At 34.3% G+C, this 17,745-nt stretch overlaps 2 protein-coding genes across 4 annotated transcripts in view; one reads left to right on the top strand and one right to left on the bottom strand.

Annotated features, from left to right (window-relative positions):
• triob (trio Rho guanine nucleotide exchange factor b) overlaps positions 1-12,039 on the bottom strand; it is a 186,907-nt gene extending 174,868 nt beyond the window's left edge. For all 3 annotated transcript variants that reach the window (XR_013818063.1, XM_079837439.1, XM_079837440.1), the window contains exon 1: positions 11,786-12,039. Coding sequence is in view for 2 of the 3 variants with exons in the window: in XM_079837439.1 (XP_079693565.1) it covers positions 11,786-11,852 (67 nt within the window). In the remaining variant the exon portion in view is untranslated. The remainder of the gene's footprint in view (positions 1-11,785) is intronic.
• Positions 12,040-14,050: 2,011 nt separating this feature from the next.
• The window catches only part of dnah5 (dynein, axonemal, heavy chain 5), a gene marked incomplete at both ends in the record, with an annotated part of 196,011 nt that continues 192,316 nt past the window's right edge, over positions 14,051-17,745 (top strand). Inside the window, one exon of the mRNA XM_079837438.1 lies at positions 14,051-14,143. Within this exon, the coding sequence (XP_079693564.1) occupies positions 14,051-14,143 (93 nt within the window). The remainder of the gene's footprint in view (positions 14,144-17,745) is intronic.

The raw sequence follows: 17,745 nt of genomic DNA, 5'->3' as shown, positions 1-17,745 counted from the left end.
TTTTTATAGTGTTTCCCCTACCATTGTTTTGGGGGGGCGCCCCGCCCTCCAAAAACGACCCCGCCCCCCCCTGAATGAATGACAAAAAATATTTGTCATTACGGTCGACAATAAGAATTGCCCGATGGTCCAGTGCCAGCGTGAAAGACACTCGGGCCAATGCTGCATCTTCACGGAAACTGATCATTTGAGCATTAAGCCTTGCCAATTTAAATATTCAAGCGCTCATAGACGAGAAAGTGTGTCTCTCAGTTTGCTCGTCGCGAAGGGCAGCAACACACCACACACACACACGGCCACGCGTCTCACAGCGCGCGAATATTCACACAAAATTATATCAAAATGACTGTCTTGTTTAGTATCATCGTAAACATTGTCGGTTAGGTCTTTTAAATGAACGTAAACATGAAATTTGCCAGTCACCGCCAGCATTTATGGTCATTTTCACAAGTTTTAATGGTCCACAGAATATCTAAACATGCAATATATCAAAAGAAAGAACAGACCCACTGTTTTATTCCAGCTTCATATATAATTTTTTTTAATCAACACTTGAATGTTGCAAGTTTCATGAAAAAGCAACATTTTGAGCATAAAGCTGAAAAAAATCACGTTTTTGTAAAAGACTACGTTACGTCCAAACGATGAACAAAACACAGATGTTATAGATGGAGTCCATCAACACCCCAACGCTTGACAGTCCTATAACTCGTCCTGGGTTGACATTTCATTCAATAACATTAGGCAGTTTTGATTTATATGCTGTTTAATGGTGATGATCGCGTTATTTTACATATGCATCTGCTTACACATGATATCGCACGTTGCTTCTTCGGCAGTGTTTTGATCAGGAGATTCTGTTCTCGTGCAGGAAATGCGCTACAGCGCCCCCTACCGTATAACAGTGAAAACATGGAAAGCCGGAAAATATCGTCATTGGCTATATAAATATTGAGATAACATAAGACAAAAAAAAAATTCACTCACTGCTCTTGACTGAATAACTTTTAATAAGGGTTAATCTGTATTTATATGCAGTGGCATATCATTTTATGCAGACTATGCAGTTATATTTTACATTTGATTACTATTTTTGTACCTCACAATCTAGTTTTGACCTACATGAAAATAACTGTTTATTTAATTTGTATATGTTTGTTCTGCTTTATTTATTTGTGCTTTTGCTCATAATTTGATTATTTGTTCTTATTTTATTACTGACGGTCTTTAACAATATAAAAAAAATATATGAGTTAGGATATTAGTTTTTAGAATCATAACCTTATGTATTAAGCTTATATGGCTCAAAAACAATACTAGGCCTATTTTATTTTATTTGTCTTTTTTTTTGTGGTGGGGTCAGTGAAAATTCTGACAGGGCAAGTAAAAATTTGAACCCCTGAAAAAAATCCTTAGCATTGAGCCCTGAAATATAGTATATATATTGTTTATATTTATTTACCAAATTAATTAATTTATTGTCTATGGCAACACCACATATCCGTAACACTCCCCCTCCGCGACACTAGTAGCCCCCCCCCCCCCCCCCCCCCAAAGCTGTAAACCTAGGGGAAACACTGTTTTATTATGGATGGATGCACTTTTTGGTCTTCAAATTTTGGGCTGCCATTCACTGCCATTATAAAGCTTGGAAGAGCCGGAAAATTTTTTAATATAACTCCAATTGTATCCGTCTGAAAGAAGAATGACACACCTAGGATGGCTTGAGGGTGAGTAAATTATGGGATAATTTTCATTTTTGGGTGAACTATCCCTTGTCTATAGATTTGTCAAATCTATTCACTGGCCCACACAGTGTTTGAACGACTGTGTTTTCGACTTTTGAAAGAAACTAGGAAACTTGTTAGCATCTGTGTGTGCATCACTTCATCTCCTGGCTTCATCTGCCATCATTTCAAAACGCAACTTTGAGATAAACACATCCATAACATCCTCCCCTAAAACATCTGTTCCTCATCGTAAAAACAATGTACTCTAAACCCCTTCAAGAGATGGTGAGAAAGAGAAATGTAAACTGAAATAATCTTCTTCCAATTATAGAGGATGACATAGAAGCATTGTATATTCATGGACCATATTGCTGCATTTATATTCAATCACAGCTGGCTGAAAATAACACTGACGCGAACAGCAAATTAAGAGATTTTAACCCTATATGTCTAATGTTTGGACAAAGCACAAATTAAATGTACCATGGAAATATGATGATATTACCACACCATGATAATATTGTGCTGCCACAGTGAACTTTTTTTTTTTTTTTAAGGATTACGTGAATGGCACATAATATATAAGCTCAATGCTTTCCTTAGTCTATAGTCTAAGTTATTTTCCCAGTCGAATCAATCCTGGATCTGCAGTGACCACATTACAGCAATAGCTGTACGATCAGATAATGTTTGCTCATCAGGGCTTCATTAAATTACATAATGCAAGGCTTTCTACTTTACAAGCCATAATGGCTGTGCTCAACAACACGGACTATCGTATACAAGCTTGCAATTCAGATTAAATAAATTGGACTCTGGGCACTGTGCCTGATCTGCTCCGGGATGCTTGGGCATTCATAGTTTTCACGGGACGTCACACCCTAATAGGAACACCCACCTGGAGTACAAAACAAGGCTTTCCTTTGCTGCTTGACAGTTATTTCTTACCAGGTTTGTACTAATGTATTAAGACCAAATTCAATATGCACCTACTAATGATCCATACTGTACACAGATGAGAATATGAAGGCAACCAACTAATCAGCTAAATTGTGTTCCGTTATACATAAAATGCTTAATGTGATTTAATGCATTAAGACACTATTAGAGGACCAAATTCAGTATATCCCATTTTAATAAAACATACTATGTACAGGCAAAAGATGAACCAAGAATGATGAATGCAACACGCAGTTACATGTTATTTTCTTAAGGTGCAGTTACTTTTACCATTGTTTTCGGGAAGCAAAAAAAAGTCAGATTTTGCTCATGTTCAAGTTGGTCACGAGAATTCAACGAGCTGACCAACAGAAAGTTGCTTGGCTTGAAAGTGAGTTCTGTGTGAACACTGAACAGTGCTTCATACACAACTACACTATTGACAATTGAACATTTTGGTAAAACTTTAAAAGTATACAGTAATTAATTATTTACAAATCATTTGAAAACTATTAGTTTATAGTTAATTACGTGTTTATTAATTGCAATAGACTTATACTGTACATATAGTGAGTTCTTCATTCATTGTCACTGTAATGAACAAATTATTATTGTTTAATTAGCTCATATATAAATAGTTAGATAATGCTTTGTTAACAATGTATTAACCATAAATAGTTCTCACTTTTAGATTTGGTCACGGGATATCGGAAATTAATTTAAGTGCTTAAAACTAACCTTTATTGGACATTATTTACATTAGTATTAAGAGATCCTTTACATGTTTTCAAATACATTAAGCCTATGCTAAACATAACCACTTAAAAATAATTACATAATGCTGTCAGTATTAAATACATACATACTCATTAGTTAGGATTAGGGGTAGGTTTAACGGAATATATAAAATGTTTACAGTATAAAACTCCTTTTTTTCTATGAAAAGTCCCCATAATACATGAAATCCCAATGTGTGTGTGTGTGTGTGTGTGTGTGTGTGTGTGTGTGTGTGTGTGTGTGTGTGTGTGTGTGTGTGTGTGTGTGTGTGTGTGTGTGTGTGTGTGTGTGTGTGTGTGTGTGTGTGTGTGTGTGTGTGTGTGTGTGTGTGTATAATTGAGTGTGTGTGTTTAATGTATTTGTAAACATTTTAAGGAACTCTTAAAACTACTAATGTAATTAATTTCCAATAAAGACTGGATTAAAGCACTTAACTAATGACATTTTCCCATATTCTGTGATCTAATCTAAAGTGAGAACTATTTATAGTTAATAAGTTTTTAAGAAATCATTATCTACCTCTTTGTGAGCTAATTGAACAATAACACTTTGTTACAGTGAAAATGAATGAAGAACTCACTATATGTATAAATCTATTAACTACAATTTATAAACAAGTAATTAACTATAAACTTATAGTTTTCAAATGATTTGATATTAATGTATTGAATACAGTTTAAGTTTGCAAATGATTTATGTCTGTTACTGTATACTTATTATAAAGTGTTACCAAAACATTTTGTTCGAGAAATTTAAATTTTAATATATCACGCTCACTTTAAAACTTAAAACAATCTAGAAAATCCAAATAATATTTGTTGTAGAATGCTGAACACATTTACAATTTATTATTGAATCAGTTTGTAGAGGTCTATGTTTTGGATTAAAATTTTGGTGGGGCCCTTATAGACTGCTGTGGCTGATATGGAGTTTGTTCACATAGCTTTTTATTCTTTTGAGAGGTGATGTAAATATTTGTGGCTTTAAACAGTGGAAAATTGACAGGGCATGTGCTGCATTTTTATGGATATCTTGACCTCCAGGTCTCTGCATGTGGGAAAGCTTTCTGTTAATTCTGAAACTTGGTCATTTGTGTGTTTGTTATCCAAACTGTGTTTGTTTGAACATCCGCTACTAGCTCAACCAATAATGTGTCATTGAAACTATCTGTTTTTCAAACCACTGGCAGATGACATAAGTGTTTTGAAAACAATATTTTTTTCAATTCTGAAATTACACACTTTGGCATTAAATTATCTTACTGTACCCTTTGAGTGAATTTACAGGGGTGTGATTACTTTAGGCAAGCGGCTATGATCCATAACATTAGCACTACCACAATCCAACATAAAGTGACCATGAGAAGGGGAAATTTTGATCTCATTTTTCATATCGTGATAGTCAGATGTGTAATTGTCTCAAATAGCATGTTTCTCTCCAATGTAATTATGTTTTATAGTTGATCAAAGTGAGGCAATGTTAGGAAATATCCCAAACCGCAATCCTCCCTTCACTTTTAGCTAACCTCTAATTACACATAAAAAGACGCAACTTGAGAATGATTTTAGAAATGACAGATCTCTTCAAGTCAAACATTGCCAGTACAGGAAATGAGCAATTTCATTAGTCTGCATTTAGTAAAATGGCACAATTATTGAGAAAACTATAGCTTTCATATGGCAATCATTTTATCTGAAGTCAAAGAGTCACTTCAGTATCGGAGGTAGTAAAATAATATCCTACGGTTTGGCATCCATTAGCTTAATAACACCCTTCCCTTCCAGAATGAGGCCACAGCGACTATTCACACCTCATTTGAATCTTTAATTTAAAAAACAGGCTGTTGAGTGATTACAAATTTGGAAAGATGGTGCAACAACCCCTTGAGATGTTTCGAATAAAAGGCACAGTGCCACCACAACAGAGAATCAAGGGTTCGGAAGTCCCAATTTCTCACTCTATATCGCAACAGACTTCAAAGGAGGTTTGGGTGCGCCAATTACGAGACAGAACAGCAGAGGGTTGAGAAGAGTAGCTCAGCTCAGACGGGAACATTTTCTATGGAAGTGGTCTGCTGCTGATAGACTCTGAGGGAGGGCTCAGATTTTGTGTGATCCAGCCGTCAGCTGCTCTGCCACATTGTGAAGTGGGCCGAATATGTCATGACAACCTCAATCATCCCACAAGTGTGTGAATAGAGCTGTGTCTTCAAGACAGAAGATATGGATGTAACATGGTTCGCAAGCTATCGCAATACTTGCTATTTATGTACGTGTCAAGTCGCATTGTACACATTGATGTACATAGGTACAGTTGCCCTTAACTCTTTCCCCGCCAGCGTTTTTGAAAAAAGTTGCCAGTCCGCGCCAGCATTTTTGATAATTTTCACAAAAGTTTCATGGCCCCCAGAACATTTTGTTGCATGAATATCTGAGCATGCAATATATTCATAGAAAGAAAGAAAGCTTTTAAACCAGAAACCAGTTTAATTCTTGCTTCATGCATTTTTTATCAAAACTGAAGTCTAATAAAAAAGCTGAGAACATAGCATTTTTGTAGATTGAGTCCCTCAACACTCCCTTTCGTAACATTAGGCAGTTTTAGTCTTTCTGACATTACTTATTTAAAGTACATAATGATAAATACCTTGGTCGTTACATGTACATTATTTCAGCCATAAATAAATTATAAATGTTAGCTAGATTGTGTTCATTACCTGTCTAACGATGTATGTTTATACTGAAAAATAATAAAATAATGGTTTCTATTTTTAAAAACATAGTTTGGGTCGTTGGGTGTGTCTCAATCAGCTCCCTAGTTCAGTAGTCAGGGCACTGATCACGGAGTCGGCCATTTTAAGAGCTGTCTCAATTGCAGAATCCTTCCAGTGCACTGATATGTTTGCTCCCTAAAAAGTCCCACAATGCATCGCAAAACCCAGGGTGCATTGATGCTCATTATGCTCCCTTAATGGAAGTTCTGAAGCACGAAACTCAAATCACGTGAGCCAACCCACGACACATAATGACCGATAACGACACGCAATGTGTTTTTAAAAACAGAAACCATTATTTTATTATATTTCAGCATAAACATACATCGTTAGACAGGTAATGAACACAATCTAGTTAACATTTATAATTTACTTACGGCTGAAATTTTTTTTTTTTTTCAGTGCAAACTTTTCATTGCACTGCAAGGATTCTGTGATTGAGCCCTTAAAATGGCCGACTCCCTGATCCGTGTCCTAACTACTGAACTAGGGAGCTGATTGAGACACACCCTATAGCTTGTTTCTGCTTCTTCTTCATGTGCCTTTTGATCACGAGGTTCAGTACTCTTTCAGAAGATGCATAATAGCACCCCTGCCCCTACTGTATAACAGTTAAAATACGGTATACCGGAAAATTCTGTCAATGGTAGGAAATCACTGTCTCTTAAATGACGGAAAATTCCGTTAGTGGCGGGGGGAGTTAATAGGGTGTGAATTAGTACATTCATCTGTAGATCTTATTGCATTGTTAGCAATACAGATGGATAAAAGATGCACTGTTATGAATTTTTGGTAACACTTTAGTTTGGGGAACAATTCTCACCATGGCTTATTAGCCTGCATAATGGCTGTTTATTAGCACTTAAAAAGCAGATATTAATTCCTTATTCTGCTTGACCATATTCTACATCCCTAAATCTTACCCCGTTCCTAAACTTAACCACTACAACATCTACCTTACTAACTATTAATAAGCAGAACATTTGGAGTTCATTGAGGCAAAAGTTGTAGTTAATATGAATGTGTTCCCCATTTTTATTAAAAAAAATGTTACCATTTTTTTTAATAAAACACTGAAACTAAATTTTGCTAATGTGGTATTAGCTACTGTACATATTTCAATAAGTTTCTTTCAACATAGCTTCTGATTAGGGGTGTAACGGTACACGTATTCGTACTGAACCGTTTCGGTACAGGGCTTTCGGTTCGGTGCGCGTGTGTACCGAATGGTTACGAATGCAATCTTTAACAGTTAACAGTCGGCTTGTTTTAAGCGCGGAATACACTTCAATCCGAGTTTCCACACAAACATATTAAGTATTCTGTCCATTTTATCACGAAATTCAAACGATAAATGCCATTTTCGATAAATGCTCTTTAATGTGTGGACTGATCACTGTAGGCACGTCAGTTGAAGCGGCCGCGGCGCGCACGCGTGTGAACGCGATCGTCTCTTCCAGAAGAATAAACATTAATTATTATCTTAAGGTATGTTAAGGATATATTAACACTTACTGAAAGAAACGTATCATGTGTCATGTAATGGTTCAATCAGTGTTTCAACGGCGGAAATACCTCAATATTAAAACAGCTTGTAAATAATGTCACGCAGCATTACAGGAGTCATTCAGTGTGCACAGCTGTTAGTTCACTAGAGAAATTTCGCTAAATATATGCACTATATTAGCCTATATATATTAATTCTACTTAACCTGTTAGGGATGTCTTGATTATTTAATGTATGTTTAAATAAATCTGTCATGAAAATGACAGCCACTGTGTATAAATGATTATATTTCAACAACGAATTGGAGAAAAACATAATTTTATAATTAGATTTAGGAGTTAATGCAAAAACTGCCCTATGTGAAGTTTACATGTTTGCATGCAATGTGTTATTTGAGTGTTGTTTATTACATCTAAAAATATATAGCACCTGAATTTAGGCTAATAGTTTGGGCTCTGTTGTTAACCTTTAATATTAATGTGCAAGTAAGGGCTCCCTATATAGGCTACAGCATTATCTTTAAGAACATTTTAGTTATAATTTAATTAATTTAAGGACAATTTTTTTCAGTAAACCACTGTTTAATAAAAATAAATAATAAGGAATTTTGTAAAACTGCTGTACCGAACCCATACCGAACCGTGACTTCAAAACCGAGGTATGTACCGAACCGTCAGTTTTGTGTACTGTTACACCCCTACTACTGATGTTAATTCATGTTTATTGTGTGCCATTCTAGTTAGTAAAGAGGAAGAGCTTACCAATGAACTTTCTCAGTTTCACATTTTCTAAAGCTCTAGTTAACTATAGAAAAATATGTAAATTAATGTTCAGGATATAAAAACTTAAAATAGGAAACAAACAAGTTAAAGAACATGACTAATGGGAGCAAATTGTAATGCCACATAGTAATAATACAATTAGTACTGATTTATTACTGATAATATAATAATACAGAGTTTAATAATCTGGATCAGGGGTCTTCAAATGTTGTCAAGGCCCACACAATCTCATGGCAATTTGTATTTATGTTTGGGAAAATTGGTGGTTGATTCATATGAATTTGTACAATGCCATTAGTACATTTTTGAATAAATGCTTATGCCCCAGTGACAGTTGTGATTAGGGTTTGGGGTCAAGGTGGACCTTTAAGCTTACTTTTTTTTTGTAAGGATCATCCATTTTCATACAATTCCCATCATACAAATTCATATGAAATGGCCACCAGACCTTGATGGAGAGATATGAAACAGGGACCCGCCGCTGTTACATCAAAATTGAATGCTCTAATTAATGTTGCAAAGTCTTTAGAGTGTGTAGGCATATTTTGTTATTGCAAACAAAGCCATTAAAATAATAATTATTGATGTACATTGATTGAATTTTTTTATTCGCACTGGATTGCACTCATTCAGTTTATGCCTTGTTGTCCCATGCAACACAGGGTAAGTCAATCCCCCAATATTCTGAAACACATCTGCCACACACTCCACTTAAGGATGCCTCTAACCGCCTGAACAGACCACCATCACTATTCTGTGCTGGTTCTAGCAAACACTGAGCCATTTTCTTTGCCCTGCATCAAAAGATAGTTCAGAATACAGGCCAAAGTTGGTGTGCAAAATCTGCTACAGTCCTTAAAACCCAACAAAAGCTCTTTAGGTGGGCGTCTTGCCCCAGAGAGACTGCATTCAATGCTCAGTGACTAAAGTAGGGCACTGATGAGACATCCAATGTTCTGGAAACACAAAATGTGTTTAACGCAAAGACAGCCAGAGAGAAAGCTTGTCTGTGCCAAAACTTGAGTGTTGAGCAGGCGTGGAGCAATTAACAGACCGACCGGAGGAGTCAGAGAGAGAGGCCTTCGTTCTGAAACATTGCCCTAGGATGCTGCAGTGCTGTAAAATAGACACCCGGATACAACAACTTGCTCTGCTTTAGCAAGTGTAAATCTTACAGTTGGTTCTTGACATTCAGATCCTAATATAACATGAACAAACCAGCATTTTACATACCGTTTAAGTAAGAGCAAATAAACAGCAGTTTTGATTAATTACATGAACCATGAAGTGATATAACCAAACACTTATTAGGGGTCAATGTTGTGTTAATCTCAACAAACTGCCACAAAAAAGGCAACCACCCGCATTTGATTGCTATACAGTACTATATATTGGATTGAACGTCATCCGAAACTAGAAGCAAACTCTAATTATTTGACATAGATAACAGCTTTTGGAAGTATTCTATATTGGTAAAAAAAATTAACACCCAGCCTATACAATCACTGACTCCTTGTGAGGGTCTTTTTTGTAACATGTGACTTAAGCTCAGCACAGAGAAATGATATTTCAGAATTTATACTATTTGTCCTAAGTATTATATAATGTGAATCAGTTGTTTTTGCACGAATGTCTAAATGCTTTGCTCCCATCAAGTACTATAAACTAAAAGAGAAAATAAGTCAGTCTAATATTTCATTTGTAAAGTATTTAATTCAAATGAATAGACATTACTACATGGTTATATAATAAATAAATCAAGAAATTGCTAACAAAAATAACTATTTTGTGTATTTATAATTTACCCATATTTTGACCATACCATCCATCCTTAAATCAATATGTAAATTGTAAAAAAAATAATAATAATTTTAATTGTACAATTTTTTTTATCAGTCATCAGCTACTTATGAACTGTTTTCATGCATTTTATGTAAATCTTTTATGCACCCTCTTTTTATTATTCTTTCCTTTTGATGTAAAACACTTTGAATTACCATTGTGTATGAAATGTGCTATATAAATAAAATGCCTTGCCTTACTCTTTCCACCTTAGCTATTGGTAACAATAAAAACTGTTATCAGTCAAACATCTATTTAAAAACCACCAATAGTGACACAAGAGTATCTAGTTTTGATATTTAGAAATTCTACAATTGAATTTAATATCATGCTAAATTCTGACTAAATCATGTTTGTTTCAGTCTACCGTACCCTGACCAAATTTCAAATGACACCCATATAATATTATTCAAACTAATTGTCTGAAGTAATGTGACTTTAAACAATCCATGACCGATGACCGATGACCGATGACCATCCATCGCAGGTCTTACAAACTATTTAATAGGAAACATTTAGCACAGTATTTATAAACAGGCAGCTAGGCATGTGTCAGACAAAAGTTACAATATCTTGTAAACAATTTTGTTAATATTAATGCATGCTCTTTTTTTTTCTCCCTGAGAGCCCCAAGGCATTCATACTTAAATTAATTTCCTCTACCTTCAATTACCACTGAATAAATATTATTCCCTAAACAGTATTCCTTTGTAGCATCTGCACTCACAATAAAGTTTGGATAACAGGCTGGAACAGAGAGATCGTGATATTGCAAGGCTCCTGCTGTCACTTAGAGTGTCCATGGCCCATTACAGAGTCCCTCCTTGGACGCACCTGGTACTGCAGAGACAGCTGACACAAATCACAGCAACAGCTGACTGCAACAACCCAACCAGTGGATTACCAAAGTGGTGCATAAATGAGCTCAAAATTCACACCATCATGGTGAAACGTGCAGTTAGTGAAATGTAGGGTAACAGTGTATTAAAGACAAGTAATGAATGCAGTGGGGCTTGTGATGTATGACATCATTGTGATGCATGGCATCGTAGCTTTATGACGTCACCCCACTCTGAACTCAAACATCACGCTTATAAACAGTGACGTATGACAACAGTTTTAAGGGGGGGAAACTGTTAACTGAGTTGTTTTATGAATAGGCTCGCGCACACTGAAATGCAACGTTATGTCACAAATAAATGATGTCATATAAAAGCACTCATACATCTTAACCTGCCAACTCTATCTAGCAATAAAATCACGTCTGCGAATTAACAGTAGGCTAACCATCATCAACATCTCAAAAAAATGTTCTGATCTATGGTAGCCAACGATCTGTTCGGTCACGCATCGTTGGCGTGAACCGGGATCTGGATAAGCGGCTCATCATCACGAAAACACCGAGGCGCGCGCCCCTCTCTTCTTCTCCACTTACCGGATTTAAAAAACGCCGCTATGTCGGCCGCCTCCTTAGATGTGTCCTCTCCCTCCCCTGAACTCATCCTTGGATCAATGATTCTCCCTCAACAAAACTCCGCAAACAAACGGATCAGAGTCGGTTTTCCGAGATAAAGTGACTGATCGGGAATAAATCCTCTTCATTGGAAAGCAAAGAGTGGCGTGCGGGGATTCGTTCCTGTCCTCGCTGAGCACGGACCCTCCATCTTGGCTTTAGCTCGCTGGAGAGGTGTCGGTACCGATCGGCGGCGCTCCTGAGTTTCAGCTGGGAGAGAGGAGGAGGAGGAGGAGGAGGATGAAGGGAGGGAGAGGGGAGGTCTTCTTCAGGAAAGGGGTCTCCTGGAATCCCCTTCTTCCCTACACACCCCCCACAGGTCACCCCAGCTATATCACCAGCTGTAGCCTGAATTTACAAAACGCCAAAAAGTCAGTTTTAGGATGCTGGTTCCATACATTACATAAAAAAATAATATATATATATTATTTTTATATATATATATATATATATATATATATATATATATATATATATATATATATATATATATATATATATATATATATATATATATATATATATATATATATATATATATATTATTTATATATATATATATATATATATATATATATATATATATATATATATATATATATATATATATATATATAAATTATATATATATATATATATATATATATATATATAATAAACCTATCTTTATATAATACAAAAAGGTTTGATTTAATAAAAATATAAAGTAAAAACAGTAAAAATGCTTTTCTTGGAGCTTGAATAAGCTACATTTGATTGAACTTTTTTTTTATGTAATGTAATTTTCTATGATTTTCTATGAGTCATGAATAGGCCTATCATTATTTTCATAAAAAGGTCAACATATATTTTCAAACTTGAGCTCACTGTATGTTTTCTTGATATGTCATAACAAAATGTTTGCCTATATGTTGTTTACAAGTAACTATAGCCTTCTTTTTCAAAACAAATTTGCTTCACTGCAATTTATTGAATTGCAATCAAACTTAACAGTCACAACAGAGAAATTTCATTTTCTCTGCACAAGTTTTGAGATAGGCTAAAGCATAAACACAAATTGTGCCTATATTCACTATATATATTTTGTAAACTAAGTTCAATGGTGTCAAAAAATAAATTTTAATTTTACCTTACACACAAGTAACTGTAGGATATGTGTCATTTTAACCATTGATTATTAAAAAAAATAATTGATATGATTGTGTAATTCACATGGAATAAAACAATAAATTCCCACGGAATAAAACAAAATATATAAAAAAATAAAAACCTGTATTCACCCACTTGCCTAAGTTATTGTTATATATTAAACAGCACTGCAACACTGTTTCCCATCAGTTCGCTTACCTAATGTAACAGATGAACTGTTGCGCCCTCTAGTGAAAGGGCTGAGAAATGTACAGTGGTACAATAGCGCCCTCTTGTGTTCTGAAAAACTGCCGTAGGACACGAACTCGAGACGGACGCTTCACAATCACAGCAAACGCGCAACTTCCAATCGTTGATGGCACCAGATTTATTTAAAACTCAAAATCTGATGACTTTCGTTTGAGTTATAGAAATGTGTTGCGTTTAGAAGATTTGTCCCCCAGTTGCATAATCTAGGCTACTAGTCTGCAAATTAGACCTAATCTTTTTTTTTTTTTTTTTTTAGGTCATATTAACCTTTTTCTTTTTTTAAGTCAGATATATTAAAAGCGGCATTGGTCTAATTTGAATCTGAAAACTAAGACTGATTAGCTAATTGCTTGTTTGGTCACACAAGACAGTCTTTACTTGGCTGTGTTTATGCAACTGGCCCCTGAACATAACATTGTTAACATTGCGAAAATATCTAGGCCTTGTGGGCTATAAACATTTAAAGCAGCATACATATAATAAAATAATCGTATGGGTTCGATTTGCGGGATCAATGAAAGTGAAGCGAGATCTTTGTTGTCTGGACTCCCTGGGACACTTTCATTTTACCCTAAAACGTTACCCCTGACGTCGGCATCTCTATGGCAACTGCCAACAACATTTTATAGTGGAGAAAGTAAAGTGTTATCTGGGCGGCTTGTTCACAGCATGCTCAACACTAAAATCCTTCTGGAGACCGAGAAGACAGCGTGGAAAAGCATAGTTTCGCTTTAGAATGAGATTTACAAACCTATAAAATCCCTAAAAGGTCAGTTAGTTAGAAAGATCATGGCTTTGAGTTACCGGACAGTGAAGTCAAACATCAGATCCAGAGGAACTCATCAGCCCTCTGCTCCAGTGGACAACATTAAGGAGATGCAGGTCTGCTTGATTTCAGTTCACATCTCACTTATCACTTATCACCTCACACATACACACGGTTAAGGCTAGTGTGTGTGTGTGTGTGTGTGTGTGTGTGTGTGTTTGTATAATCATCTTAATAATAAAACATGCTCAGGAAGAATTCACCTATGTATTTTTGTTTCTTTAAGCTCCAAGCATGCCAGACTATATTTTTATTTATTGATTTATTGATTGATTTAGTTATTTAGTGAATGGCTTTGAAACGATATAGGGGGAGCGCGGGGCACAACCTAACGCGGGGTTAGTTGTTACACGCATGTTTTAACCCTTTCCACACATGCCAGAATGACCAAACTTGGTGTATTTACTAGTTGCCATATCAACATTATTTAGAGAAAAAATAGTGCCAAAATTTTAAAAATCTCTGGAAGATATCACTGAACATGTATTTAACCATAACAAAAGTACATTTCTTACTTAAGTTTAGTTTTCATCTCTGTTTTTTAAGTTTATTTAAAATAAGACAAATCCGATATTAATCGTATATCTGTTATTTAACAGTTGAGATGGTTCTTTAATGCTGATCTAACCAGCAGAAGACACGAGCCGTGATTTAAATCCAGTTGCGCAGATGGGGTGCGTTGTAACATTGCGTTACAATGAGCCCCTATTAGAAATATGCCATTATATTCTATACTTTTATTAATTCTTTTGAGAAACCATGAGAAAAGGGTGAATAATGACTGAAAGTTAATGTTCAGAAATTATTAATTATAATTATGTTTTGAACTATGTTGTATAGCAGTATTTAGCGATGTGTTTTTAGTCAAACTCAAAAATGATAATATTTTTAATGATTAAAAAATGCCATTATTTTATTTTAAAAAGTTAATAATTGTATTTTGTCGACAAAATATTTTAGTTTATCTTGTATATTATTTGGATTTTATCAGGTAACATTTTAAGCTGTTATTTGGTCATGTTACAATGTGCCCCACCACATGTTACAATGTACCCCACCTATGGGACATGTTGTCACATTTCACTTCCATTCTTTCAGGGTAAATCAAGAAAAAAAGTATACACTGTATTAATGAAACAAAACCGCATAATTGTACTAGACATGTGTGCAATTAATGTGGGGAAAAATACATACTCTTAACCCCAAGTGGATTTACACAAACTGAGAAAGTCAAGAAGTGTTAGGTTGTGCCCCGCTCTCCCCCCTACACATTTGTTATATGGCTCTTAAATTAAGCCTATAGCCTACTGCAAAAAAGGCTTTTCTTACTTTGTATGTTTTCTGGAAAATAAAATCAAAATGAAATGAGTTTTTGCTAAAAAACAAAACAAGCAAAATGATCTGCCAATTCGATAAGATAAAAAAAATCTTGTTTCTGTCCCAAACAGAAATATGATAATTTTTCTTACCCCATTGGCAGATCATTTTGTATGTTTTAAGTAAAATAACTCACTTCATTTTATTATTTTTTTCTCAGAAAACAAGAATAAAATATCTTATGTCATTTCACTTATCTAGTAAAAGCATTCTGATTTAAGATTTTTTTTTTTGTTGAGATTTTGACTGGAAACAAGATGAAAATTCTAAGTAAGAAAAGCATTTTTTGCAGTGTATGGCCTTTTTCTGTATTTTGCCTACGCTTAAGTGATACAAATACTGATAAATGTAGTTTGAATGAGAAAAGGGCAAATACAAACAAACAAAAAGCAGCATTTTAAAGAACCTTTCAGGTTCCAAATAAACGTATTTTATTGCAAATGTTTTACAAATCACTAGATGGCAGCAAAACTCTGTAGCAAAATTTCGAATTGAACAGAATCTTTATTGCAGTTTTTGGTCTGGTGGAAATTATAGGCAAAGCTTCAGACAGTGATACACGTAATAATGTATGAATGTGCAAACGTGCAAGTACTTTGTGTAATGTACATGCAATATAATATTCACTCAATAAAAAAGGCTGTGTAGGCTGTCATTCAGCAAAATTTAGGGGGGCAAGACATAGTTGGTACAGAGCTTAAAATCAATGTGGACAGCATATAGCTAATTGATCTGGTTTTGGAAGAATTAATATTCCTACACTACAGTAGGCTGTATGGCCAAAAGTGTATGTGGATACACACTACTGCAGCAAAGCAGGAAGCCCAGAATTATCTAGAAAGTCACTGTATGATGTAACATTAAGATATGTTTTCATTGGAATATAGGCTACCGGAACACACTCTCATTGCTTCTCAATTCATAACTATTTTACATTTTGGCAAATTTGTCCGATCTGCTTACTCCCCATTGACGGTTAGGTTTAGTTTAGAGTGGAGTGGACCCAATGTTTACTTTGTGTTTTTATTTAATATTTAACCAAATGTTTACTACTGTAGCCTGAGTGACAGACAGAATGCGAAGTAGACAGTTACTAATCAAAATTACAAGCTCACTCAATCATCTTATTTTATCTTTTCTAATGTGAAGTACCTGTTAATTTCTAGGAACACTGTAGCAACTCATAATGTAATAACTGCACATAATGTAAAAACTACACATGATGTAATACGTATTAAAATATTATTGTAATAAAATGTTCATAATGTAATAATTTTCTCAAAATGTAATAAAATCTTGAGCTCATAATGTAATAACATTTTTATTATTGTAATAGCTTTTAAAACATAAAAATATTAGTATTCCTTACAGTACATTTTTAAAATCTAAAGCCAGTCTTAAACTATACCTGTGAATTATTTTTTTTATTATTATTATTATTATTATTATTATTATTATTATTATTATTATTATTATTATTATTATTATTATTATTATTATTATTATTATTATTATTATACTTATTATTATTATATGTTTATTAAACATAATAAACCATTTGTATTCCTTTAGAGTACATTTAAAATATCTAAATCTAAGTCTTAATCTTCCTAAAAAAATCTATATTTACTACTTCTACTACTACTACTACTACTACTACTACTACTACTACTTATTCTACTACTACTACTGTTTCTACTACTACTACTACTACTACTACTACTACTACTACTACTACTACTACTACTACTAATACTTCTTCTTCTACTACTATAACTACTACTACTGTTTCTACTACTACTACTACTACTACTACTACTACTAATACTTCTTCTTCTACTACTATAACTACTACTACTACTACTACTACTACTACTTATTCTACTACTACTACTACTACTACTACTACTACTACTACTACTACTACTACTTATTCTACTACTACTACTACTACTACTACTACTACTACTACTACTACTACTACTACTACTACTACTTCTTCTACTACTACTACTACTACTATTACTACTACTACTACTACTACTACTATTTCTACTATTTCTACATATGGTATACTTACTTTTAAATAAGAGTATGTTTTGAAATGTTAAGAATGTAAGAAAAGTTTTGGAAAAAAGAAAGATAAATAACTTTTACACCTCTAATCTACTACTACTACTGCTACTATTTCTACATATGGTATACTAACTTTTAAATGACAGTATGTTTTGAAATATTAAGAATGTAAGAAATGTTTTGTAAAAAAGAAAGATAAATAACT

Source organism: Gobio gobio, assembly GCF_949357685.1.
Source record: "Gobio gobio genome assembly, chromosome: 15".
Lineage (NCBI taxonomy): Eukaryota > Metazoa > Chordata > Actinopteri > Cypriniformes > Gobionidae > Gobio > Gobio gobio.
This window is presented reverse-complemented; position numbering and strand designations above follow the sequence as displayed.